The following is a 27,913-nucleotide window of genomic DNA, read 5'->3' as shown; positions in this document are numbered from 1 at the left end:
GGCAGGGGAGAGGGAGAGGGAGAGGGGGCGGCACCTGGCAGCCGGCGGGCTGCTCACTCAGTCCAGCGGCGACCGTCTCGCGGGGTGTTCGCGAACCCGCACGCCGCTCGTCGCGCTCTCAAACGCACGCCGTTGATCGCACTTGAGTTCACGTCACGTCGCACGCCACTCGTCGCACGCCGCGACTCGCGATCGCTCACATATTTATCTAACTTCGCTTCGTCACACGGATGGGCCGACCGCCCTCCTTTCGATCTTCACCCCTCTAGATCGACACCATGGCCCGGCCGTGGCTCCGTGCCGCGATCATCGCCGCCTGCGCCCTTCAGGTACAACTTCATCTGAAAAACTTCACCTGAAACTTCGGCTGAAACTTCGCCCGGACCGCCGCCTCCCCTCCGACCTCCCCCCCGCCAACCGGCACTCTGAAACAAGTCGAAAATCGCGCCGATGCGTGCGCGATCCTCCGCCCCAAAAACCTACCCGACCACGACCATGTCCTCCCCGAACCGAAACCGACCCCAATTGAAAAAATAAATAAAACAAATAAAAATGCGGGTGAATCGTCCCGGTTCGATCGCCGCGCGCCAAAGTATATAATTAACCTCAAATGAAATATAAATCACGTGCATCCGGCGAAATTGTGTGTTGCGTTTTTTTCTCTCTTCCTTCGCACAGTTTTGCCACCTTTCAGTGCGGACTGGACTGTCTGTCACAATATTCAGTGGACTGTTTTCCGTCAGTGTGGACCCGTTTCAGTGTTGTGTGTCTATTTACATATAGTTGTTAAGTTTTGCGCAATGCAATGGTTTTACTTGGTGGTGCCGTTTGAATGTGTTCGGCGAGTGTGGGAAAGCGCCGTTTTGTATATTTTTATTGTTGTTTTCTTTTATATCTCGTTTGGAAGCCGGTCGTCGTGATCTTCGAGATCGGCAGCGTCCGCGGTCTACCTTTTCGGGGGTCGCTCTATTCATTAGCTTTCGGGTTTTTTTTTTTTAATGGCCGTTTAAAATAATAGGGCTACTATTACGATCCGGAGTCGTGTTTGTATATATATATATATATGTATGTATATACAAACTGCTCGGAACGAAACACGAGTGATCGGATCGGAATGGATTCGGTGCACAATCTAATCGGTGCTAATTTCAAAATGTGATGTTGATTGGCAATTCTCGGGAAGTGCAATTGGACTCGGTCAATTTCGCCGATGGAAACTAACTTCTCACGGTTCGAGATGTCGCCGAATCGGTCCGATGTGCAATTTTGTTGTCATCTGTCCGTTTTTCGCTCTGGAATTTTCAGACAAACGAACGAAAGCGTCAAATTGCCGTCCCTAATGACGTTTTTATCGTATCTGCGCAACGGAACGTCATCCGATTTCGCCGATTTTTACGTAACCCATCATTCTCCCGATAGTTTATTGCACTCGTATCAACAACATCGACGAGAAGAACATCTAACACGTACGTACGTACGTGTGTGTTTACATGCCAAACTTTTCGAATGTTTACACCGAGCGTAGTACATTTTCAATCGTTCTCACTAGGAGATGATTCACTACCTACGACTTTTTTTTTATCCATTGGATAACCATAACATCCATCAACAATTCAAACCGTTTAGTAGTATCAATCTCCACTCAACTTTCATCCAAACTTTTATATGTATATACTTTCGGATACCATTCTTCTAGTTATCAACAGTGCGTAGTATCGCATGTTTATCTCAACGACAGTTGATCCTTTTCAACAATTTGGATGCACTTATTGTTCGTTGACGTTTTCTCAACTTTTTGGATTGGATTATGCATGCACACACACACACACACTCTCGTTCGAGAATATATAATGCGAAAAATAATTATCGGCGAAATAATTGAATAAGTGCGGTGCAGTGTTGTCTGTGTGTACCAGCGCAGATTACCTGCGAGTCGAGATTGTATGTTTGTGTGTTGTGTTGTGTGTGTGTGTGTGTGCGCAGGTGTGTTGGATCGTGTCGGTGTTGGTGAGGCAGAGATGCTACACGACCGACACTTTCCCACGATCGTCGCTCGTCGTTGGCTCGCATCGGCCGCAACGACGATTCGTATACCGCTTGAAGCCGGCGATGCACTCTCTTGTCGTCTCTCTCTCGCAGCAGCAACTCGCCGGCCGTTCGAGGGAGACGAACGGAGCGGTCGCGACTCGGAGACGGTAGCGCGCGTTCGACGCTAGATTAAATCTCCAGGCAATATGCACGGCATACCGGATTGGCCATTCGCGAACATTTTATTATATGTACCTCTCGACTATGTGTGTATGTATATGTAGTATGCGGTATGTGCACTGTCGAATTTGTTTAAATTTTTCATGGTTATGCTGTGTGTGTGTGTGTGTGTGTGTGTTTGGAAAACTGTCTGTGGATTATTCTCGTCTCGTCTTTTATTTTCTAGTATTTTTAGAGTCGGTTCAAATCCACGACATTCCCTAAAGTCTCCCCTTTCGAGCGGTGATCTCTCTCTGTTAAATAGTTGGATTAGGTTTTATCGGTTTTTTTATTATTATTATTATTTAGGTTGTGCTTTTCAGAAAAAATCTTGTATATGTATATATGTATGTATCGTCAAGATCAAGTAGTTCGAAGCTTTCTAAGTGTTTTGTGACCTAAATGTTTTGACTAAACAAATTCAAATGTTATGACTGACAGTATGATGTAAAAGATGATTTGGTATGTGCCTTTTAGTAATAATAATCTGTAGATGATTGATTTATGGTACCTACGGCTTAAAAGTCCTTTCAGTTGTGTAGATTATATATTGTACATGTATTTGGATTTTATCTAGATTAGATCCGCAGTGTGATTGTGTCTTACGTTCTAATTGAGCACATTATTTTTAAATACACCCAGTTTTTTTCGTGGTTCAATTTGTGGTCAATACGAGTGTGATATGTATGTAGATGTGGAAGCTGTCTTTGTCGAGAACTGTCGTTGTTAAACTGCTGCCGGCAAAAAGGGCGGAAAATTGTCTTTTGATGGACGGTGCATGATTTTTCCTGCGTTTGCTAGATTTGGAAATTTGCGATGCGTTAAAATCTAAATGGCTTGGTTAATGATAGGCCGAGAGGCGCCTGCATGTCCTGCAGTGTACCATTGTGTGAGAGCCCTACCCCGGGGGATTATCGAATTGAGTGGACATTTCGCATAATCTGCCCGGCCAAACCGACTCGGAGACGGGGTGGGATTATCCTCTCGTGGTTAACGAGCCGTTCTAAGTAAAATGCTTTTGCGGCGCAAACGCCGACGGGATCATTTCATGTATATTTGACAGGTCGTCTCTTATAATGGACGGTTATCGTCAGTGCGTTATTATTACTTATTGCCATTTATTTGTATGAATGTGTGTGTGTGTGTATTATTTTAGCTTGGTGTGTTTCTCTTCTTGTTCTTGTGGAGTGCGTCGGAAGTGACGACCAGTTTTTGCTCGGGCTCGTTTCGCGTATCCTTCGGTTGTTATCCTCTCTTGTTTGTTGCATCGGTCGCATCTCTCGCGTTCTTTGTTCGATGTGCTCCTCGCTGCATTGTGTGCACGCACACATACACACACACACACACGCGCATATCGATTGGGGGTAAAAAATTTCACGTGCAGCAAGAGTGCATTTATCTGGTTAGTGTATTTGTTCCGAGTATTTATCAAGTGTTTGAGTCAGATCGCATTATGGCCGTTTCACGCTCTGTTATTCACGAGCAATTCCTCTTACGATTAAATCTGCATCTCCTCTTCTTCGTATGTATGTACGTACGTACGTATCGTACGTATGTGCGAATTTGTAGTCGGGGCGAAATCATTCCGCATATTATAATAACGAAACACTTTCTAAGTGAGATTATGCAATATGTGTGTGTGTGTGTGTGTGTTTTGATGCGACCATTGTCTCTGTAGGTGGAGGAGACGACGATCGGTCTCGTTTAATTAGGCGTCCATCCGGCGACGGAATGGCTAATCTGCAATTAGATGCAGTTATTGTTCCAAAGCGTCAGAGATCGACCTTTTGTTTTTCGGTCGGTTGTGTGCTCACTTTTAGATGTATGTATGTAGATGGTTTTGTGTTTTTGTTTCTTTCAATGCGTTTTTTGTATGCATATATAAGTATATTTTTTTCGGACGGCCACCGGTCGGTTGTCTGCATACACATATTTCTCTTTTTAAACGTGGGAAATGTTTAAGCTCGTTTCCACAAAAAAAAAAAAAATAACGTAAAAAACTTGCCAGTGCCCCATAATATGTATGGCGCACGCGTATTTCGGCCAATTATCAAGATTAATCACATGGGAAAAAATCGCGATAGACAAGACAACACATACGCGCACCGTGTAGAATACGCATGTTCGTTTTGATGAATCACACGATGCTTTCATGCAAATTAGTCGCACGTGACTGTGCAAAACGTTTTGTAGTGTCAAAAGGTCGCATTCTCGACATTAAACGGCTATTATTTGGTTCAATCGGAGCTTTCGCGGTCCGTATGGGGTTAGAATCGAAATGGGAGTTCTTCGTCGTCGTACATAATGCTTTATTTATAAATAAATTCACATACATACATACATACATACAAACGGTAAGTTCAAGAGTTTCGCGGAATTTATGCGGGTCTGTATCCGTTTGAGATAAGTTGACTAAATTATGCCTACACATTTGCGAAAGGTCATATTTTAGCAAATCAAAGAGATCGATGCGTTTATTTATCTTATAAACAGATGTTTTTTTTTTTTTTGTAATGAATCTGTACATTGTGCGTATTATTATCGTGTTTATTCTGTGTCATTGGTCGGTCTTCCCACATTCAATTCAGTTTTTACTATCAAATTCGTACGTAAAAAGTTAACACTAATATTAATAAAGTATTCAAGGCCTTCTCGCCATATGTCGGTGAAATCTCGTGGGAGACCTTGTCGATGTAATTTGCATTTTGTTGTAATTTGTCGATTAATTGATTTAATTCTCGCTCGTTATGTACGCGAATAAATAAAGTAACGATGATAAATCAAAACGACATTGATACGTTTTAAATTAAAAGAGTTTTTAAAGTTCAAAGTGCATCTTTTTTTTATTTTACGGATTTATCGTGCAGTAAAACGATTGAATTGGTAATAAACGCGATCATTACGTTATATCGACGATATTTTTTCGTGCTCCTATTCCGAACTTATGTATGTATGTATGTACGTACGTGTAATGGGGGGGCCTTAGTATCGTAAATAATTTCTATATTTGACAGGTGTGTACCTCGATTCGATCAATTTCTTCGTTTATTTACATTTTCATTCGGGTCACGTGTATGTGGGCGAGTGTTTTCCACGGAAAAGGAAAATCCATTTTTACTACGAAAGTTCACCCTGCATATATTTTTCATACTCAATTGAAAAGTTGGTATTATACATATTGTACTAATGCTTGTCATATAACAATCAGCTCGTTATATTACGCCCACCCTATAATGTATTACAAAATTAACAGTTGGTCAAAATGCATCCGCAGGGATACGCATAGCACTCCCCATGCAGTTGGTAAATCGATCGATGCACACTTTTAATTGCGCTTTCGCATAAGGGTTGATTCGCCGAATAGTTAGTCGCAAACCAAGGACGGTTTTACGTTACATTATATCGACCCGGTGCTGCAATAGTCTTAATCGCCATTTTACTATTTGAACAAAAAATGTATGTATGTATGTATGTATATTATGTGAGTGGTTGCTTTTGAGTGCGATTGAAACATAATCCTTTTCGCCACCGCGGTTCTGACTCACCCACAGGTTCAAGTTTGTTTAGAGTGTGATCCCCGCCGGTGTGTGTTGTGCTATCTTGTTTGTTTCTCTCATGGGGGTGTTCTGTTTTAAGCGGATGTGTGCACAAGTAAAACTTCCACATTGTGGTGTTGCCGCGGTAGTGGCGGATAGACGGGTTGTTGCTATATACTAGGTGGGTTTTGTGGAAGCTGGGTACTTGCACCCACCCTCCGGGAGGACTGGGGATGTGTGAATTGTCCCTGTGCTCCGAGATGAGCGAACATGCCTCGTTCAAACACTTGTGTGTGTATGTTATGTTTTGGGCCATTTTTTGTTTTATTCTAACCCCCTCGAGTACCCACTACTTACGTATATCTCTGTACGCGACACTCTCGGACTGTTGATGTTTGTTTTAGGTCTCGAACCGCTCTGATGGTAATTCGGATATGCATAATCTAAGTTTGTTTGTATTTTGTTTGAATGTGTGAATAGATCGATCTGAGAAGACAATAGCTTTGGTAAATTAAGTTTCGCTTGTTAGATGTACATAATGGAGATATCGTAGGAAGGTAAATTCTGAGGATCTAATGTGACTCATTTGATTGATGTAATGTAATAAAGCAGCAACAATATTTAAGCGCAACTCTTTAGTTTTGCTCGATGAATTGTGAAGAGGAACATCTACATATGACGGAACTGCTATAGTGGCTTCCGCAGTGGAAGAATTGAGTGACAGTGGTTGTCGCACAGTGTTTTCAACTCATGTTTTGTGTATGTAGTAGTATGTATATACAAAAAGTTGATCTGTAGTTAGCACCTATGGTCGGGGCTAGTATATAATGGATGAATAAATACATATATAGAAACTTTTTTGGTGTCACTGTTTTGAAAAAATATTGAATTATTGTATGTGTCTGTTTTGAATGACTGAGATGAAAGTGCATAAAGAACGATATCACCTTCTTATTTATAATTGTATAAAACCCATTATGAGCCCCTTGAACAACACATTCAGACGTGTCACGGTCATATTTTTTACCGCGTAAATCTATCGATTGTCGGATTTTTTCGCGAACCCACCACCCTCCCTCCCTCCCTCCCTTCCTTCGTTTTTCTTTTAGGGCGAAGTTGACCTTGTCTCCTCCCATTTAACAATAATATGTGTGTGTGTGTATTTCATTTTTGGTGATCGATCGTCGTGCTAAAGTGTGTTTTTTGATGTTTTCAGGTTTCGGCGTCGGGTCTGTTCGAGCTGCGCCTGAAGTCGTTCAAGAACGAGCTGGGGCGGGGGCGCAGCGGCGGGTGCTGCGTCGGGGGCCCCCGGACCTCCTCAGCCCCCGCCTCGTCCTCCCCTTGTGCGGCGCCCTGCCGGACGAGGTTTCGCGTCTGCCTCAAGCACTACCAGACCAACGTGGACACCACGTCGCCCTGCACTTTCGGGGACGTCACAACCCCCGTTCTGGGGGAGAACAATCTCAACATGACTGATTCGCCCGTCGAAGGCTTCATCAACCCCATCAGATTCCCCTTTGACTTCAACTGGCCGGTAAATATTCTCACCGCCCCCTGTGCCGAATTTCGCTCGAAACTAACCCACCCGTATACGGGGTCGTATGTGTGTATGTGCGTGCTACTTGTACAAATACGTTTAAATGTATTAAAATGGCTGTGTATCTAATATGTACTAATTCGTAGACCGGCCTAACAAAAGCGTCACGATTCCGACGAAATACGCTCTGTTGAAAAACAACAAAAAAACTGTTGCATATATATTTGATGGGTGGGAAAAGTAGTACGTACATATGTAAATATCTGAAAATTTGTTTCAAAACAACTTTTGAAATTGCTGTTTTTCTTATCCATCAGAAATAAGTGTGTGTGTGTGTGTGTGTGTGTGTGTGTGTCTTTTCAATTTGTCGTAGTCCTTTTGCCGATGTTTGCTAATTCTCATGGCGAGTAAACGTCAAGGGAAGGAAACGCAACAGATGGTTTTCAGGGAGATGGGTTTTTTGTTCCGGATATATGTACCTACCTACCTGGGATCCCTCGATCCCCTCGCTCTATTGGCCATCTCCTTCTCATCCCGAAAACATATGGTACATGTCTTTCTTGCGACAGTGCACATACAAAGGTGTGCTTTCTTTCGCCTGCCTAGATTCCCTTTTATTTGTCACGTTGAGCGTTTTGCATTTTCGGATTGTGCGACTCTGCTCAAAGAATATTTTTGTTTTCGTCAATCGCGTAATACTCGCCTGTCCTAAATTAGTTTATATGGCTTTGTACCAGTTGCCTTGCTTGGCATATGTCAGGCGGAACTGTACCTTCTGGCTTCCCTTGACAACCATCCGTCTATAAAGGATTAACCCGTCAATATGATTTGCTCGCGAGGCATAAATCCGCCTACGACAGTTGTTTATTCTTTCCGGGTCCGCGAGGTGTTGACTTTAATCGTCTTACTTTTCCAAAAGTGTCGGTTCGATTTACGTGCGATTTAATTATTATCGTTCGAATTTAATCAGAAGTAGTACGGCGACGTTCGTTTTCTAGTGAAAGAGAAAAAAAATCGGTACAGTTAGCTTACTCTAGTATGCTCTTTTTAATTGTGTGTGTGAAATATATGGGTAAAAGCTCATTGTTTCTGGATCGAGTTATCGGTGAACTCTTCACCGTAGTGTTTTCAGAGTAAAAACTCGTTAAAAGCGGTCTTTTATTAACGGTTGGTTCTGTTAAAGAGCAACGATAGTGTATGTATGTAATGTATAAAAGTATTATAGTAACCGCTCGAATTAACCGTCGGTTCACATCACTACCGACACATAAATTATACGTACATACATACATACACACACCTTGCATGTAAATTTTCGTTAAGATTAGAGACTAGGGAAATTATCATATATAATGGCGATTCACGGTAAAGATTAAATTGTATCGATGCGTTCGTTCATTGACTTATTACATACGATATACGTATGAATATTTTTTTTATTATAGGAGAGCACGTGCCGCTACTGTAAATACAGTCGTTGAAATTGCTAACGCGAATTATCTACGAACACAATTTTATGCTTCTACCTACGCGTACTAATTAATCAATGACGTTACTCGTGGAATAATTCACTTACATGTTTTTTATTCGTTTATTATTTTTTTGCCACTGCAATAATGCATCGCGCACATCTAGATAACTACCTACTCGTTTGCCACTTCAGTTGTAATTTATTAGATCATTGCCATTGATAAAGTTTTTTTTTATTATTATTTTATTTTAAACTCAAATTTAAGTTCAAATATAATCTGCCTTGCATATCAATGATGTTTATTTATAATCGGCGCTTAAAATTACTCCTTGGAACATGTCCAAACGTCAAACGCTTCGAAGCAGCAACGTTACGCATATCTCTAGTAGTAGTAGTATTATATAGATTTTTATGTATCATCGTTATACCGTATAAATTTCGCTCGCACTGTTTTAAAGGTCAACAATTATTATGTACATGTATGTATGTGTAAAATCCTCAACATGAGTCCACCAACGAATGCATATATACATACATAGCACCGTTGGAAAGCGAGACGATTGTCATATCAACCGCGCATCGTTGCTCTATTAAATGATTGTAAAATAAATAATAGATTTCATTGATTTTATGTGCCACATTGTGGCACGCGTGTTAAAGTTGCCGACCGTTTAGATGTTGTTTTTATTGTTTTGGTATGCGAATCCTCGTTGACATCGGTGCGCCGAAGGACCTTTTCGTAAAGACTAAAATTAAAAAATTAAACAGTACAAAAAGATCCGAGGAATTCTCGTGCGAAGGCCACAAAAAGTCACTTTCACACGGTCCGAAGAATTGCCTCTTCACGTTCCGTTTGACAAAGTGTTTTGGCCTCCGTTCTGTGTCTGGAATCGAACCCATTGTCCAAGACGTGCGCGACTAACTCGCCCCCGTTCACCGGACCACACGACCGAGACTCGATCCATCCGTGTGCCATCAAATCTGTAGTGTTTGCATTCGACAATTATCCGTAGATTGGGGGGGGGAGGGGTTGACGAGGAGGCGCCGATGAATAAACTTGTTTGGCGCCGCTGGTTGTACTCGTGTGCGTAACCTTTTACACTCGCGCACGCATCGCCTCTCAACAATAGATGTCGAGCACGCGCCGCATCGTTTATATGCCGATTAATTTAACATGCATTTTTGTGCTGTGCGTTTTTAACATGTCAACCATCAGCACTATCAAAGCACAGGTAGAGAATTGTTACTCATTATTATGTTGCAGCGAAGGTGATAAATCTCATCCACCTCACTTTTCAGGTCTTTAGTAGCGCTTAGTAGGAACTGTCGTGATGAAATTTACGATCTCGACAGAATTCTTTTATTGCTTCGGTTTTTCGAAACGGTAATCATTCCGATTATTGTGGACCTCCGCGAAACTTGTATGCGTATTGAAAAGTGCATCCTTCACCGGTTGTAAAATAATAAATAACGCATTAAAAACGACATTGTCCTGCAAAACGGTAGCCGTTTATTTGCTCTTTCTTTCTAGTCGTCGCGAGATAATGAAACGGCGACGAAATTGCTATGAATGACCGGCGCGCTCTCTCACAAAAGACTCGACAATGATGACCGCTCATAAAAATAAAGCTCTTGATGATTTTACGGGGTTGTCGTAAATCACAGCGCATATCTTTCGCATTGTTTGTACATTTCGGAATGTATTGTTGCGAAATGAGCAATTTTCGGTTTCGAATAGCCGATTTGTCTCGGATTGACGTTCCAGGTAACAGGCTTACCGATGACACTTTTGTCTCGTTAGTTACAATATATATGTTTATAAGGTGTTGTTTGTACGTACGTGTCGAGTCACCGTTTTAAATTGTGAATGTAACTCTACCTGGACCTCGGACTGGAGTCGACTCTCTTTATGTACATATGTATGTACGTACATGCACAGGTAGATTCCTCTCTCTCACACATGCTCGCTGCCCCAATGAAATTAATTAGATTTGTCAAAGTCGTGTATCTTTTTCAAACGAATGCGATTCGCTTATCTCCCCGTTTGCCGTATTGAATTACGTTGACTAGTTGTGAGTCTCGTGTGAGCTACGAAGTGCCACTTCTATTTCTAATAAAAGTGACGTTTTCGTTTAATTCGGTTTTAATTCTGCATTGCATTTGCAAAGCAGTAGATATGCGAGATACCGACACGTTTTGCTGATGCCACTGACATGTAAACGACACCGTTTTTCCCATGCGAATTGAAACAAACGAGCGGTTCGTATGACGCGTCTGCCGCATTGTGTTTATATTATTAAAAGTAAATGTAATCGGTTGTTGCCAAATGTATATTATATACTCTCGGATGTGTGTATGTTGTGCTGCTGCCGAGATACGAACAGGACTGGTTTTCTTTCTGGTGCAGCTGAGGTTTCGTCCACCTGTCGCAATAACCAGATACGTACACTCTCCTCCCGAGATCCGAGATGCTGCGCCGCGATAAAGTCCCTTTATTTCCACTCACTTTTTATACTTATCCCTCTTTTGACAAGTCCCATTGCTTCTTTTTTTTACATTCTCGGAGTATCCGTTTCATCGTTTTTTGGCTTCGACGGTTTAATTTTGTTATGTTGTTGTAAAAGTGCATTTCTCGGCTGTATCGATTCTGTGTGCATTAATCACGAACGTTTCACACGGTCATCGGCGCTCACGACGCCTTTCATTTTTTATTTGCACTGACTTAAATATCAAGCTGTTTGTTGTTTTTATTATTTTATTTTCATCAAATTGTAGTAAGATCGCTTGCCGGATGGGATTTTACTGCCTGCCGCGATAGGGATGGCAGATTTGACCTCTATTTGCATACGGGTGTCCGTCAATTTGCGCGGTTTTTCGCTTGTCGCTTTGTCGTTGTATAATAGTCATTGGCGTGGGAAGCTGCTGCTGTCGAAGAATGCGTCCTCCATATTCGATTAACGTATTAATTCCAATTGAAATTTTGTTCGGTTGAAATTCGCTTGGGCCCATCGGTGGGAACTCGTTAGCGCATTCTGCGCGCGTCCGCTCACCAGACGCTCACTGGAATAAACCACAACCCATTCTCTGTCATTGTGTTGTGTACTGTTGTGCTTCTTATTCTTGCATGTCCCGGTGGGACACAACGTCGCAGACTTTCACACTGGCTGCTTCACTACTTCTACGAATCCTCAACGCCGTATTGTTTTAGGAAATGACAACCACTCGCTCGACCGTTCGACAATCCATGATATTCACCCAACTACTATGTATGTACATATGTATATACATATGTAGCTCAGAAGTCAATAGCGCCATCTCTAACATTCATATCCCCAATCTGTAGTTAGATAGTACTAGTAACCAATCGAAAGGAAACACCTTCATTGACATTTTTTTTTACGAATTGATTCCCGTTATACTGCCCAAATTGGTCGCGGTGTCTTCCTTTCGCTCGTTAGTCCATTGATTAATTCTGACGTATCGCCGTCAAGAAAGTGGGCACCGAACGAAATCGGCTCAAAATTGAAACATGTGTCGGTGCGATGCATCATCGCCTATTCATCTCCGGTACTTATTCTCTCGCGTACACACACAATATCCACGACGAGAGGCGATATGTAAATATTGGAAGAGGAGGAAAACAAGACACTTGTGTGCGCGATGAGTTTGTGGGCTCTCGTCGTCGTTCTGTTTGTCTGTTTGTTCGGGTTGTTGAGGCCGCGTGCGCCCAGATACATACATACAGGATAGGTATCATCTCTCTGCAATCCGTAGATTCCCACATCTCGCTGGAAATGAACAACTTTTTCGTTTTTAAAATCTGCGAAATAAGGTCGCACGTGTTGTATCTGCGTGTGTGTGTATGTTTGTGGCACAGGAAATTGTTGCCTGGGAACGTAGTATGTATCTGCGTCGATGGACCCTTGTGTGCGCAGATATTTCGCGCGGGTCAAGAGGATCAAAATTCGAAAAATAAAAGGACTAACGATAAAAATTCCTACACTCTTCGCCCCGTTAATAGTCCCATCTAAATCACCGAGCTTATTTCATTTACCTTTGAATGCCGCGAATGCATACTTCACCAAGGTGAACCAGCCTCGTACAATGAGTCACTGTCGCCAACTTCAACCCTCAAATTGTTGCTTATGTGAAAATAGATCTTACGTGTGTGTGTGAATGGGTAAAGGGCACAATTAATTTTATGAGGATTCGGTAGAATTCCGATATGCAAACATAAATCACTGTTAGAAGGCGGAGCGGGATCGACATTCTTCTTTTGATATTTTTTTTCTTCTAACGAAATCTTACAAGCAGATCGGTTCTTTTGATTAAATCGCCATTCGTTTTGGTCTATACATACTAAATGAAATTACTTATTTATAATTTGATATAATGAAAAATCAAAGGTTAGATCGCGCTTTGTCGGTAGCTAAATCCGGAAACAATGGACGTAATCGACCCGGTGTATTCTGCACTTGTGTGGCCGTGTTCTTTCTTCGACTTTGGTTTCGGGTTTGTTCAATGCTTGCGACTTCATCAATACACAAATACACACATACCGACCAGTTCTTGCGGTTCGCAATCGATCATATTAAACGATCGCGACCGCAGCATCTCCGTACCACCGCGCGCGGGCCGGTTACTTCTTAACCCCACTGACCCAGCTAATGTCTCTTCTCTGTTCTTCTTCCACAGGGCACATTCTCTCTCATCGTCGAGGCCTGGCACGACTCCAACGAGACCTCACGAACCGGCGGTAAGTCTTCAATGCTTATTTTTTTTATTATATTATTTATTAATCTTTTTTTCCCTCCTCCACTTCATCGTCCTCATCCTCGTTGCTCGTATTTTGAGGCTCGAGTATTTATCGAATTTTTAGACGTCGCGCGTGACCCGTCCGACCGGGCAATGTTTAAGTCAAGTTTTGCTTATGTACGCATGTATGTATGTATGTATGTTGTCACAGGCAGGATACTCGCGTCTAGGAGAGCATTCCTCGGCTCTCGAGAGTCGGAAGTGTCGGTGCCTGTTGAATGGACGGACGGTTTTGTCGCCGTTGCGTCACAGCCGGGCACAGGACGCAACCGGCGTTCAACAGGAACAGTATAGAGTCCGACGAACACGATCAGCAGCCGCGAATGAATGAAACGGACGCGTCGGCATTCGGGTCAGGTCCGCGGCCGTGTCCTTATAAAGGATGCCACGCGGGTAGCGCGAACCCGCCATTGTCCTCTCGTGCGAGCGGCCGCGGTCGCACGGTGCCACGGGCTTTGTATGCGCCTCGGCCACGGCTCGTTCTGCATTCATTTCCATAAGGACCCACTGCACACCACTTGCCTAGTGGCTAAATTCGCGTGTCACTTCGCAAACAACCTCCCCTTTCCTGCGGCTCAAGGTCACCCGTCGTCCCATCACCTCCTGTGATTCGCAATAGTCCTTCTTCCATCCTGTTTATCTTTCCCCTCTCTTGTTGTTAGGTTCTCTCTGGTGCGACTTCTGCCCACTTAATACATAACTTTATATGCAATTTGGGTTAAATGTCATAGTAGACTTGGACCAAATTCAGTACATAGTATGTAGAATCTCCAAAACTCATCCGAGATTTGGTTTAGGTCACTAGAAAGAAGTTGGTAATTCATTAGTTCATAGTAAACTATTCCAAATTTTGACCACTATATTTGAAAAGAAGGAATCTTTTTGTAATTGAACCCCCCAAATGAGTGTTTTTGTTAAATGGTAGGAGGTTAATCGTGTTTTTGTTAAACGTTAGGAGGACAATTGTCTTGATTATAATTTAATTTATTTCGATTAGATCATCTTCAATCTGGTGTGATATATGTATGCCGTCTTGTTCTCCAGCTCAATTCGTTGAGGGAGTGGGCCTCATGTTGAGTATTTCTTAGATCTACTATATAGTCTTCCTCCAAAGATTCGATATAGTCGAAATGAGCAGCATCCTGAACTTGTCATTATTCAGATTATTGGTGCGCAACCGACCACCATCGGTTTCTTATCGACTATGTCGATTGCGGTTTCATATTCAAATTGTCGACGTTTTTTAGCACTCACTGGTTTCCGTTATTATTAACCCACCACCGCACGAGATGTTAGGTACATGTATGTATGTATGTGTGTAGTAGTTATCGTTCTCATTCTAATGTTTCTTTTCTCGGATTGTATTATATTATATTTCGGAAGTGAAAAAATTTAAGTATAGATAAATTTATTTCCACGGTAATTATTATTATTGTTGTTTTGAATAAGTATACGTACAATTGCGATTCCATTCTCCTTGATGAGTATTCTTGAATGCGTTATAATCGCTTGTTGGTTGTTTTTTTTTGTTTTCGGGGGAACCCGTTATACAAACCGTATTTTCACTTTGTCATTTGCTTACGTTATAAGCGGTCGCGTGAAAAAAGTGTGATGATCGTAGAGCTTCTGTTATATCGAGCCATGTGTCTTGCATCTGTCACCGGGTCTTCCTGCATCCTCTTCCGGCCCATCATGCCTCATCTAAAACCCACCTCAACGTGGCCCACCTCTCAATCTGGATCTTTTCACATACATTTACTGAATTAGAACACTCATAAGTAGTATGTTTAATATCGTATTTGCTTGTATATTTTTGTTACACGTGCTTCACTAAAATAGTGTTCGCTTTTTAACATAACTGACGATTTATCATTCTTCGGAATGGAATCCAAACAGCTGCTAAGAAGTTGAGCACATTATAGAATATCTTGCACACATTCTGTTTTGAAATGACCGTGTGTACGAGGGTATCCTGTGTTTACCTACGACCGTGTGTGATGCAAGCCAATATAATCTTTATGACTTCGGCAATAAGACCCAACAGTATATAACGGGGAAAGCCAGGTGATGGCCAGGACTCGGCAAGATGTTCCCTTGACAAAAGAATTCCTGCGCGAGACTTCTGCCTTTTATAACAATCGTGAATTTTCTATTGTAGCGAAAACGTTTTCTTGCACAATTGTTTGCTTTTCGATTTTCGCTTCTTTCGTACTCCCACCTATGCATATAATGTATCAGGCAAGGGCGACCCATCCCACCTTTGTAAAATATGTACACACATACGTGCGTTTTTCGACATCTGCCTCAGGGTGAATCTCAGAGTTTTATATAATCTGCATATTACGAGCGATATTTTGCACTGTTCGATTCGCTCGTTGGGCTGTACTTCCTACCGCAACACTTTTTTTTACCCCATCTCCCTCAGACCAATAATGATCGGCGAAACGGATTGCGGTCAGCTTGTCGGGCCACAATCATTATATACAACCTCCAAAATCGGTTAAAAGTAATAATATAATACAAGATAAATAAAGAAGAAAAAAATGAATGTATATGATGTTGGATGGACGGGCAGAAGCTCGAACCTTTTCCCAGACCCGCCCATCATCATGGACCATACCACCTAAACGCCCATATTCGGATTCACAGATCCGAAGAATTCTTAATTATCCTTCCTACCATTTAATACGATTCTCGTGCTTCAGTAGATGAACAACGGTCGGCTGACTCGTGTACCAAATTTGATTTTGTTATAATTGGATTTAGGAGGCGTAATGAATCACCGTTCAAATTATAACCTACAATCATCCAAACATATATCACTGATACGAAAAAGCGATTTTGCTTTTTAATATATTATATGTATATTATACGCATAGTTATGTATGCAAATGTCGGCTAGGAGGTAAACGAACGTGTTTTTCGTGGGGTTTCTTTCGTGTTGCATGATCGGTGGATGTTCGACATCTGCCCCGGCGATGGATGTATCCTCTTGTACATAATTTTCATTTCGGGAGAGCTTTCGTTTTCCTTCCGATAATTCACCGGGGGAATTGGTGAATGAATCTCGTATAAAAAGTCGGATAGCCCTCGAGGCTTTTTACCGTCTATTAGTTGATCATCACGGATTCGTTGTCTGGTCTTGTCTGCACGAGGAACACAAACAATACCGTTGCGTGTGGGACCAGGAAGGTCTGGTTCGGACCGAACTGGTCGTGTGGCCATAGCCCGAGGCGCCCAAAAAGCTTCTCCAAAAGCTCGTCAGCCATATTATCTTAGAATAAAATATAAGCACGCACTCGGTAGCAGTGGCTATCAGTCCCGAGGCTATCGCATTACACACAAACAATATAATTCGAACTGAGCGAAGAGGCGCGCTTTTGACGATTTATAAACGTATTCAAATTGGGGGCGAACAGAGTGCTAACTTTTTTTCCATATATTTTGAAACGTAGTTGTAGAGCAGAAAAAAAATGAAAGCGATCTCTCCGCTAATCTTCCGACCAATTTCCATTTTTCATGAATACATAAAAATGAAACGGCTAGCTCTCGAGTCGATAATGGCGAAGATTCTCTCATGAAGATTAATAAACTAGTTTTCTCTAATATCGAATTTGGTTAGATTTTTTTGCTGAAACCATCGGTTTATTTAGCAAGTAGAATTTTAGAGTGACTATCGGCTTGAGTCATCGGCGAATTTGAAAGCGCACAAATTGATTTATTCGACTCGGCGGTGTGTTCCTCTTTATAACTAACTCTCCCGCTGCCGGTTCGCTTCTTCGTACATTTCTGTTTATTTATTTCAATTTTATTTTTATCTTACAAAACCAGTCTGCCGATCTCATCTCATCTCCGCTCATAATTACTTATTATCCCACAGTATATATACTTCGCCGCCCCTCCGATGGACGGAATGCCTCCGCTACCAGACCACGGAATTACCTGGGCCCCGTGTTTTATAGTTTCCTCGTGCTCACATTATTTACTCGTCAGACTCTAAATTTAATGCTTATAAAATAGGGGTGTGTTCCCACGACTTTGTTGTAGCGAGTTTGTCGTAGTTTGATTCATCTGCTTGTTCTGATAAGCATCCGACGTGCACATCCGACCAACTATGGACCACTCCACGGGACGATCGATCCCATTGATCGCCGCTCTGAATAAATTGATGAGAGGAAATCGACGAGCTTGAGTCTTCAGAGTATTACTCGCGTCTCAATTGTGAAGGACACGATGTCGTCGTGCATATTGATGTCCGTATCGAACGGACATCCTCCCTACATCCATCATCCTTAATGCAATTAAGTTTTACTATGCGATTTTGAGTAGGATCGTTGGACGTGCGTCATAACTAGTTTGATTTAATGTGTTGCGTCTATCATAAAAATATTGTCCCAGTCCGGTTTTTCTTCCGGGCAGACAGTAGCGTCGCCTCGAGCCGCGTGGGAAAAGATCCAAACGTGGTCAACTAACCAAACTGGCAACTTCTGCAGTTTCGCGTTGCCTCGAGCGTCAACACCTCTACCGGCTCTCGACAGATCTAGTTTGCGAGGGGCGTGGTCCCGAGATTAATATGCACGTACATACTCTATATTTTCACATGTAATCTAACATTTTCGATTTTGTTCACAGGTGGAGCAAGCGGTACCCTAATATCGCGCATGAGCAAGCAGTCTTGGCTCGGAGTGTCCGAGCAGTGGCAAGCTAACGAAGATCGCTCATCCGATGGCATGCGGGTCCTGGAGTACGAATATCGAGTCACCTGCGATGCTCACTACTACGGTCAGGGCTGTGCCAATTTCTGCAGACCCAGAGATGACCGCTTCGGTCACTTCAAATGCTCCCCGACCGGAGAGCGCATCTGCCTCTCGGGTTGGCAAGATGACTATTGCGACAAACGTGAGTACCGCATTTTTCACACGTCGATTTCAATCGAAAAAAAAGAGGCTATGCATATAACACCACACACACACACACACATAAACATTTCCCGTGTCAATCAAACATTAACGCGCGTAGAAATCGTGAATTGCAGCTTACTTTTACGAGACACTAGCGGTGGTGATGCCGATGAAGACGAGTAAAAAAGAAGCACGCCCGTTTAATTCGGCCGTAAATTGGCGATGAGTCGTGGCTCGGTAACAAGTTGGGTACCGTACAGAGTCGTGCCTCCTCGCCGAAGAATTGGAGCATCGAATACGTATGGGTACAGACAACCAACAGTGCATAATTCATCTCTGCTAATGAATTCCGGCCCGCAAATTGACGCGATCGTGTGAACATTTTTAATTTCTCTTCCTCATTATCTTCGCTCGAGGCTGTGTTTCCCTCGGCTCACCGCTCTTGTCATCATCCGCTCATTTTCTAAACGGTTTAAAATCGACCGAAAAAAAGTGACCATTGTCGATTTATTAATGCATCCTTCCGCGCGACTGTTTACATACTTTTTTATCAGCGGATACGGTTAGTATTGTTTTGACCTTAGTAAGGTTGCTGTTGTTGTTTTTTTTTTCGGCGTATCTTGATTGCCGTGTATTTTAAATGACTCGCAGTTATTTCGATGCAATTTCACAAGTGAAAGATAGTGAACTATGGCTTTTTCGGGTTGTAATTCGTTGGACGACCTTTAGTCCTTCAGAAGCGATATCAACCGGTCCAGGGACCGTGTTGAAGTTGGTTCCCACACAGTTTGAGGCCATTAAGTAGCCATTACAGCTGGCCGCCGAGCCGCAAACTGACCGACCACGCTCCTCCTGTTATTATTGCTAAAGACCATTTTCTGAAAATGGTCCGGCGAGATGAAAAAAACGCGGTGTTTTCGTTCGATCTTCGGTGGCGTTTAGCGTGATACGATCACATTAAAATCTCTTCCTTTACCCCCTGTTTGTTTTCGTTCGTGCGGGAGATCTCTCTCTCTCTCGTTTTGCATGCGATTTTTGTTCATAAAAGAAAACGTTACAGCACTATTTTTTTTTTAATAAGCACGGCCGCATTCATCATCGCCACCAATTCGAATATCAATTTCCCATTTAAGAGGTACGGCAACCCTTTCGTTCTCATAGGAAACGGCCGAGGAAGTGGATGAATAAATCTGTTCGGTGGTAAACATTCGATAAAAAATCGTTGCATGATGAGATGAGGACGAGATGCTGCTAAGCAGTATTGGTAGATTGAGGCATGTGAGGTGAATGGGTCTCCCGCGTGCAACAAAAGGCCGCCGGCGTGGGAAGGTCGCTACCTGAACATCTCGCCCAGGAACTGCCGTAACACAAAAAACGAATCGTCTACAAATCAACTGTGTCGTATAAATCGGCCACGTTTTTTGTTGTCTGAAAGCTGCTCGTAAACATATATATCTATGTATGTATAAAAAATACATCCAAGTTCAAGTCTTTCAGTAGATCGAATGCTTCGGCATTGGGGTCAAGTGCGGGTCACACACGCCCTTCTTTGCTTTTGTCGTTACCAAAAAAGACCAATTGAACCTTCATCCGGTGGTTCTCTTTAGTGGCCTCGTCGTACCTGACGTTCTGCCATTTCTCCCTTCCTTCCCCTTCTAACATAAATCTTAATTGGTTCTTTTGGTTTTTGTCTTGTAAACTGACTGCGGTGGTTAATTTTAGACTGACGCCCGTCGCTGTTGATACACACAGGCTCACCTCTTGCACTTCAGCTCGGCAAGTGTTTTTATAATGCCACTGTTTAACTGCAACCATTAAAATCTCTATTTCTATTTAATTCAAATTGTATTTCTGTTTTTGACAACAATGTCAGCGACACTTGCGCGCTCAAAGGGGAGTCCCTTCTCTGGTCCGTAACATCACGTGTCTCCCTCTCCTGTTTATGAAACAAAGGTTATCCTAGCCGGGGCCGCGTTTCATGCTAGAACAAAAACGGCGAGGAAGGGTTATTCAGTTGCGGTGAGGTGTGGGGGCAGATGTGCATTCGTTATGCTCTGATGGCCTCCTGCCACTCAAGAAGGACAACTGCCAATGTATTTATTATATACATGCTCAACAGCTCCTTGGCCAACGGTCAATACTAAATTAATCCTTGATTATTTCGTCGAAATTCGTGTTCGATAGTGCACTAAGCCTCGGTGCCGTTGACACATCGACCCCAAACATAAAACAACCCTATTACTTTTGCACCGATATGCATTGAGGGGAGAATTATATGTGTGTGTACATTCCGTAACGGTTTTTTGTGTTATCGCACGACCGTTACACTACTCGCGCAATAATTGCATTGTAATTTTACTGAAAAATGTGCATATGTATGTTTCGTGTTCTGTTAGGCAACCTTGAGTGTTTTTTCGGTATCTGTTCGATCGATTCAAATAAACATAACCTATCTAAACGGATTTGTAAACAAACGGCCTAGAGCACTTTGAGGAATTTGAACCTAGGAAAACTTGACGCTAACCAGTCTTGTTTGATTATCTGTTGCCGCGATGACTGACTTTTACATTTAGAACGAAGGACATCTTCATGCCGTCCAGCGATTCCAGAGGGATCGGAGGTATATATTTGGAAACGTTTCGCAGTCACAACAATATCGTTATAGATTTTTCTCGGTCGGGCCCGATCATCGTTCCGATGAAGTCGTGTTATGAACACGGCCGAGGAATAGATATATCATCGCGTCGATGATTTTGCACCACCGTCGGATCCATTCCGAACTCTATTAACCGCTTATGAAATGTATATAAATCGTATCGAAAAACGCGAACGAACTTATGCGCGCACAGAGTCATTGACCACACACTTGTATACAGCAGTTTCTATGTATATAAACACTTTCGTGTAAGCGTTAGCATGATGGGGAAAAAAAAGCGCGACGGAATTTTGTGTTTCGTTTTTACGTTCATTTTTAGACGTAATGCTCGTGTGCGCGCACATGCACACAGTTCGGCGTGATGCAAAACGAATGCACGCATATTTATATTTTTAGGGATTTCCAAATGCATTATTGCCCCACGCGCTCAAACAAATATAACCAGTCTCGTTTTCGCATGTATGTATGTATTTTTTTTGACATTTTATTTCAATTCGCCTTCGTTTGTTTGTCCACAGCCCAATGCCTGCCCGGGTGCGACACGGAACACGGTTCCTGCAACAAACCCGACGAATGCATGTAAGTATCCCACTTATCATTCACTACACATACCAGTTTTGCATTGAATGCACTCGAAAAATAAAAAGCAAACATCTCGTAAACGACCGCAGAATGTGTCAATTTGTATTCAAAGTAAATTACTCCCCAATTAAAACCCAATTCGGAGAATCGCCTCCGTGGAAGGTAAAAATCTTTCCAAGTTCAGTGACGTCGTCGCTTCTTCGGTGGTATGTATGTATGTAATGCCTATTATACATTCCGTTTCATTCAGTCGTTTAAATCAGAGGTTGTCAACTTTCGATTCGATTGGATATCTTTCTGTGCCGTAATGAGCGATGTAAGCTAAAATTAGTTTCCAGTGAATCGCTTCTCGATGGTCTCGACTTTTTAGAATGTGCGCGATTCAATGGCGCCCGTTTTTTTGCTTCCTGTGGAGGAAAGCCATGGCAGATTCGCGTCCTCAAGCTTGCCGGTTTACTTTTTGTCCTCTCCGACTTCGATCCGGGGACCTGTTTGTTGCGACGATGTCCTGCAAGAATCCCACTGCCAAGTTGTAACGCACACACGCGTTCACGTCGCATTATTTATTTTCTTTTTAGTTTATTTCGCTCGGCTTACGGTCGTCCCCTCTTCATTGATAGCGTTCGATACATCCGACACGCGTTTCATTCAGTGCTCGTTACTCTGCCTCGCATTCTTCGCATCTCTTTTTGCATTTGAAGAACTGCGAATAAATTCATAATGAGTCGGTGTATTAAAGAATGTTCAACATGGCAGTATCGGCCGCCGTAGACGGTAAGACACACACTCGTTTTCTATATACCCCACGGCGGTAAGTGGTCGGCCATTGTTTTCGTTTTGCTCCGCTGCCTTCCCTCAACACTTATTCCTGCAGCCACTTCCGCCATCATTTAGATCTAGAAACAAACGGGCGCAGAATACAGCCTGCCGAGGCAAACCTTAAAATTAGTTGCTTCGAGTTGTATGAGGTTTTTATTATCGTTACCGTCGATGATATTTCAGACAATGAATTTTAGGTAGGCGCCCTGATCCACTTGAATCGCTTCCGCGGCACTTGCCCGTCGACCACTTTATATTCCAGACGGTAGCTCTTAAACTCCTTGTGGTACGGAGAGAAGAAGGGGGGGGGAGGAGAGTTCGGTGAATCGGCGCAACATCCGGGTGCTATTCAATTCACTCTCATGTCACTATAAAATATTCGAACGTGTCGTTTGCCAACTCGACACATCCGATCGGGGGATTTGGCGATTTTGGCGGCGAGACCTTTTTTTTTTATTCAAAATTGCATCGCTAATTGTCGCTGCAGCGTGATCGAAGATGATCGTCTCGCAACTTGAGGTTCGGCCTCGCCTTGACCCCGGTCGGCGTGGGAACGCAGCGCCTTCCTGCGCCCCACTGCTCGCCGACGTTGCTAAACGGCCATCCCGAGATATGCGAACCCACTTCGTTATTTATAGGTCATACCTTCTCACTTTGTTTCCAATCTCGAACACGCCCAATGATATAACAACCCGTCCGTTTCACGTTTTAATCGCCTTTTCTTTTTTGCTCTTTCGCAGATGTCATCCGGGTTGGGTCGGCCGTCTCTGCGGTGAATGCGAGCGCTATCCTGGCTGCATGCACGGCACGTGTCAGAAGAAGTGGGAGTGCCTCTGCAACGAGGGTTGGGGTGGACTGTTTTGCAACCAAGACCTAAACTTCTGCACCAACCATCGGCCGTGTCAAAACAACGGCACATGCTTCAACACCGGCCAGGGCTCGTACACTTGCTCATGTCCCGCCGGATTCACGAGCACAAACTGCGAACAACGAGTCGACGGATGCTCCGAACACCCCTGCCTGAACGGGGGCACGTGTAAAGAAGCTGGAACATCGTACAATTGCTCGTGTCCTGAAGGATGGCACGGACCTCACTGCGAGACCGCAGCCAGAACTTGCGCCGACAGTCCTTGCCGACATGGTGGCACGTGTCGAGAACGTCCCGGAGGATACGTGTGTGCGTGTCCTCCAGGACTCACCGGCAGCGATTGCGAACGGGACGTCGACGACTGTGCCTCGGCTCCTTGCTTACACGGAGGTGTTTGTACCAAAACGTCCGGAGGTGGACACAAGTGCTCCTGCCCCGCAGGATACATCGGGGACAATTGTGAGACTGACGAGGACGATTGCCGCGGCAATCCGTGCCTCAACGGCGGTACTTGTGTGGACCTCGTGGGTCGTTTTCGGTGCCAGTGCGTCCCCGGCTACATCGATCAACTGTGTCAAACTAAAGTTAACTTGTGTCGGACGTTACCTTGTGCGAACGGCGGCACGTGCACCGATCTGGACAATGACTATCGGTGCGCATGCTGGGCCGGATTCACCGGCAAAGACTGCAGTGTGGACATCGACGAGTGCCACTCGTCCCCCTGCTCCAACGGGGGCACTTGTATAAACAGGGTGAACAATTTCACGTGTTCGTGTCCGAACGGTTGGAGTGGACGCAGGTGCGAATCGTCCACCGATGGTGTAGTGTTGGGTGATAGTGCGGGTGCTGGTAGCCTATCCAGGCGGATCGCGCACGGCGCGGGGAGCGATGGCTCCGATGGTGGCTTGTCGACCCAACACCTGGCTGCCATCGTGGCTCTAGGTGTGGGCATACCGTTGTTGTTGGCGTTTGCTGGTGGTGTAGCCGCCTGCTTGCAGCTGCGGAGGAAGAGACGGCGAGCTGAAGCCGACAAGGAGGCGCGTTTGCAAAACGAACGCAACGCGCACGCGTCGCTGGCGAAACGCGACCCTCACGTAATCAAGAACACGTGGGGCAAATGCGTCAACAACGTCACCGCCTCCAACAGCCACGTGTCGGAGCTCTCAGAGTGCCAGAATGCGCACAACATCAGCGTTGCTGAATCAGAGTGCTCCGGCAAGGGCGGGGGAGGAGGAGGCCTATCCAGAGCGCGCAGTCATAAGCAACTCAACACAGAGAGTGCAGCGCGGCTACTATCCGCCAGGCTGAGTCTACTGTCGGCAGATTCGCTCTGTACAGCCAGGTAAATACTCGAAAATTTTACAATCCAATCCGAAAAAAAAATATATAATCATTTTGGGTCAAACAGTAAAAGCGAAATTATTTTGAGCGTGTTAATCCCACGCAATCTTGTAAAATATATTGTTCAACACGCAAACGGCATGATATGTAGCCCATTTCGGCTTTACCGTTATGGTGTATTTTAATTAATTAAATATGTAAATTGGAACTTTGTGCACTGTGGGATTATTTACTCGTCTTATTTTACTGTACATATTGTTTTTCATTTTTAATTGAATTGTGAATTAATAGTGAATTTTTCATGATTGTTTCAGTGATGCATCATTGGTGAAGAGGCCTGCGTACAGTGGAGACAAAACACCCAGCGTATACGTAATAGGTGACCACCTGAGGCCAGATCCAGAAACGTTCGCGACACAAGTGTAGCGATCGCTATTTTAGGACTAAAAAATCGACTTAAAAAAAGACTTTTTTATATAAATTCGCCAATTTTTTTATAATCGATATGTGAATAATAGAAATTGAAGAAAACGCGAACGTTCGTGAATACGTGTGTGTGAAAGAAAGAAAGAGTTTGAACTCGCGCTCGTTCGGTTGTGTTTCGGCGACGGGGTTTCGAAGAACACCACCACCACCATCATCATCAGAAAATCGCCGACAAGACTAAAAAAAAATCTAACCTGTGACCCTGATATGTGATGGACATTTGACTACCTAACCGTGGATTCGACTCGTGCGGAGCTCGGCTGTCTTGGTCCACATCCAGGATCGAGGATCCGAGCTTCGCCCCAACCCTCTCCCGCAGGGTCGCGGGCACCCACCACCACCCCCTACCCCGTCTCGACAGCTTTTATCGGAATCGAGCGGCGAGCGTCCACCTGTACAGCTGCATAGTTTATAAAATTAATTTATTTGCTTGTCTAGTGCGTAAGTTTTTCACGATGATAATATGCCTAGATTGTAAGGTATATAAAAATGTAAAATATAAAAAACCCAGGGCTGTGTGGCCTCATGTAAATACGCGTGTAAATATTATATAACCAGAGGCCGGTCCCCAACGTTTGGGGGCTCGCGGCGGCGACTTTTCCTTTTAGCGCTACGTCCCTTCTCATTACACTCGAAAGGCCAACTATCATACTCTATATTTCCATTTGTCGTCCATTTTCTAGACTTTTCTCCTCCACCATAGTGCAAATTTAATCTGAATCAAGAATGTAAATATTGTTTATGTAATTATATTGTAAAGATTTATATATTTTTATTATTCTCAATTATTTATTTATGCTGAATCTTAACTTTACTACATATATATCCAATATTTTTTTACTTGAAGAAAATTCCATTTAATTTTATCGATTTTATCGCACCCGATGATCACTGTTTTTTTTTTTTGAAGCGTTGCATTTAATTGATATTTTAATCGTGATCTCATTGAACCGAGAGCCGGCCTCACTTAAGGGTTGAGATAGGGTCGTCCTATGCGCTATGATCTCAGACGGGTTAGCGTGCTTTTGAAGTTTTAATTCGAGTCGTTTTGCCCGCCTAGTCCCTCCGCCTTTATATACAACCCTACAAAGCTGACAAAAATGCTAAATGTGATCATGTTTCTCTTTAAGGTTAAAAACGTTTTGCGTAATTTTATATATTATATATGAATATGCTAAGTCAAATGCGAGGGGGTCGCCGCCGCCCCTCCTTATTTATATGGACACAATTTGACTGATGTACTGTTTTTTTACGATATAATAATATCATTATAAAAATTATTTTTTCAAAGAGTTTTTTATACATTTCTAAATTATTATTGTTTAATTCTTGTATTAATGCCGCTAATTTATAACATTTATGATTCTGGATACTTATCTGTGCTGATTTTTTCTAAGACAATGATGTTGGTTTGAAGTAGACGATTGTTATCGCGATACCATGTTCCTGTTTTTATAAATATTTAGGTAACTTAATACGATTAGGTAAGGGTAATCAAAACTAAGTCATTATGAAAAAGATATATGTAAAAATATGTGTTTTCGTACCCAAAACGCCGTGCCCGATCGTACAATACAAAACGGGGAAAATTTCTCTACACAGTAAAAGATCGGACACGTCATTTTCGGTACAACTAATAATTTGTTTATTCGCATTGCAATTTTGTACTTAATCAAAATTTTTTGGAACATATTTCCTTGTCGTGAAAATTTTATAGTCTTATGATTTAAGTTGGATGTTTATTTTTTCCAAATTTGTAGATGTAAACTCGGATGAAATTTATATTGTCAGCGTTACCACAATGTGCGATTTTAACCAAAATATTTGTTTTATCCCGAGTTTTAATCGTTAAAGTTATATTGATCGATGTGAGTGAATGTACTTTTGTAAAAAAAAATTCAAAAAGGCCAGCTGTAGTAAAAACTTTTTTTGTTATAAATAATCGATTTGTAAATATAAAATTCCGACACATTGTCGAGAACTTGAAATTAATAAACGATAGTATTTGTAATTAGGCAAGAACAGAAATATAATTCTATTCGATAATCGGCATCATGATGTTAAATTAACCAATTTTTTCTGTAGCGGAAAAATTTTAAATCCAAAGTTGTGAAAGTAAGACTATAATAAAAACTTAAAGCTCATTCGCCTTTCAGTGTCGAATGTCCAATTCGTGATATTTATTTTTTTTTGCGATTTATTATATTTATATAAAATTAATTTATATATTTTTTCATTTTTGTATTTACTCTCAAAATTGACATGTAATATTAATTTATTGATTTTGTTTTTGTTCGTTTTATTTTTTTATGTTATTTTTTTTATTTATGCATCATGTATCGTAAGTCTTACATGAATCTAAATTTGGACATTAGTATTATATTATTTTTATTTATAATTGAAAAAAAAAACCGAATTGGTTTCACACTGGAAGGACGAAGGACATTTCATCGCTATGGAATACATATTCGTATTCTGTATTGAATGAAAATTGTATGTGATTGTTTCCGATTCGGAATGTGACTTCAAAATATATTTGAACTATGCGGTATTATTGCAAAATGTTAATAAAAAAACATTGTTTATTAAAAAAAGACTGTCTTTTATTTGTCATATAATTCACACACACACACTCGCCTAAAAACACAAGATTG

At 42.5% G+C, this 27,913-nt stretch overlaps 1 protein-coding gene across 1 annotated transcript; it reads left to right on the top strand.

The window, feature by feature from the left end:
* Positions 1-27,846, top strand: LOC143911581 (uncharacterized). The gene is made up of 7 exons (XM_077430534.1): positions 1-329; positions 7,000-7,317; positions 13,487-13,547; positions 18,239-18,505; positions 21,682-21,742; positions 23,305-24,774; positions 25,088-27,846. The coding sequence occupies exons 1-7, from the start codon at positions 279-281 to the stop codon at positions 25,197-25,199; spliced, it is 2,340 nt and encodes a 779-aa protein (XP_077286660.1). The 5' UTR covers positions 1-278; the 3' UTR covers positions 25,200-27,846.
* The last annotated feature ends 67 nt before the right edge of the window (positions 27,847-27,913 follow it).

This window comes from Arctopsyche grandis, chromosome 5 (assembly GCF_051622035.1).
Source record: "Arctopsyche grandis isolate Sample6627 chromosome 5, ASM5162203v2, whole genome shotgun sequence".
In the NCBI taxonomy this organism is placed as follows: Eukaryota; Metazoa; Arthropoda; class Insecta; order Trichoptera; family Hydropsychidae; genus Arctopsyche; species Arctopsyche grandis.
Note: the sequence above shows the minus strand (reverse complement) of the source record. Positions and strands in the feature narration are given on the sequence as shown.

Coding starts and splice junctions, on each gene's coding strand:
- LOC143911581 (XM_077430534.1), top strand. CDS start 279: ATGGCCCGGCCGTGGCTCCGTGCCGCGATCATCGCCGCCTGCGCCCTT. Junction 330..6,999: donor TCGCCGCCTGCGCCCTTCAG/GTACAACTTCAT, acceptor TGATGTTTTCAG/GTTTCGGCGTCGGGTCTGTT. Junction 24,775..25,087: donor GATTCGCTCTGTACAGCCAG/GTAAATACTCGA, acceptor TGATTGTTTCAG/TGATGCATCATTGGTGAAGA.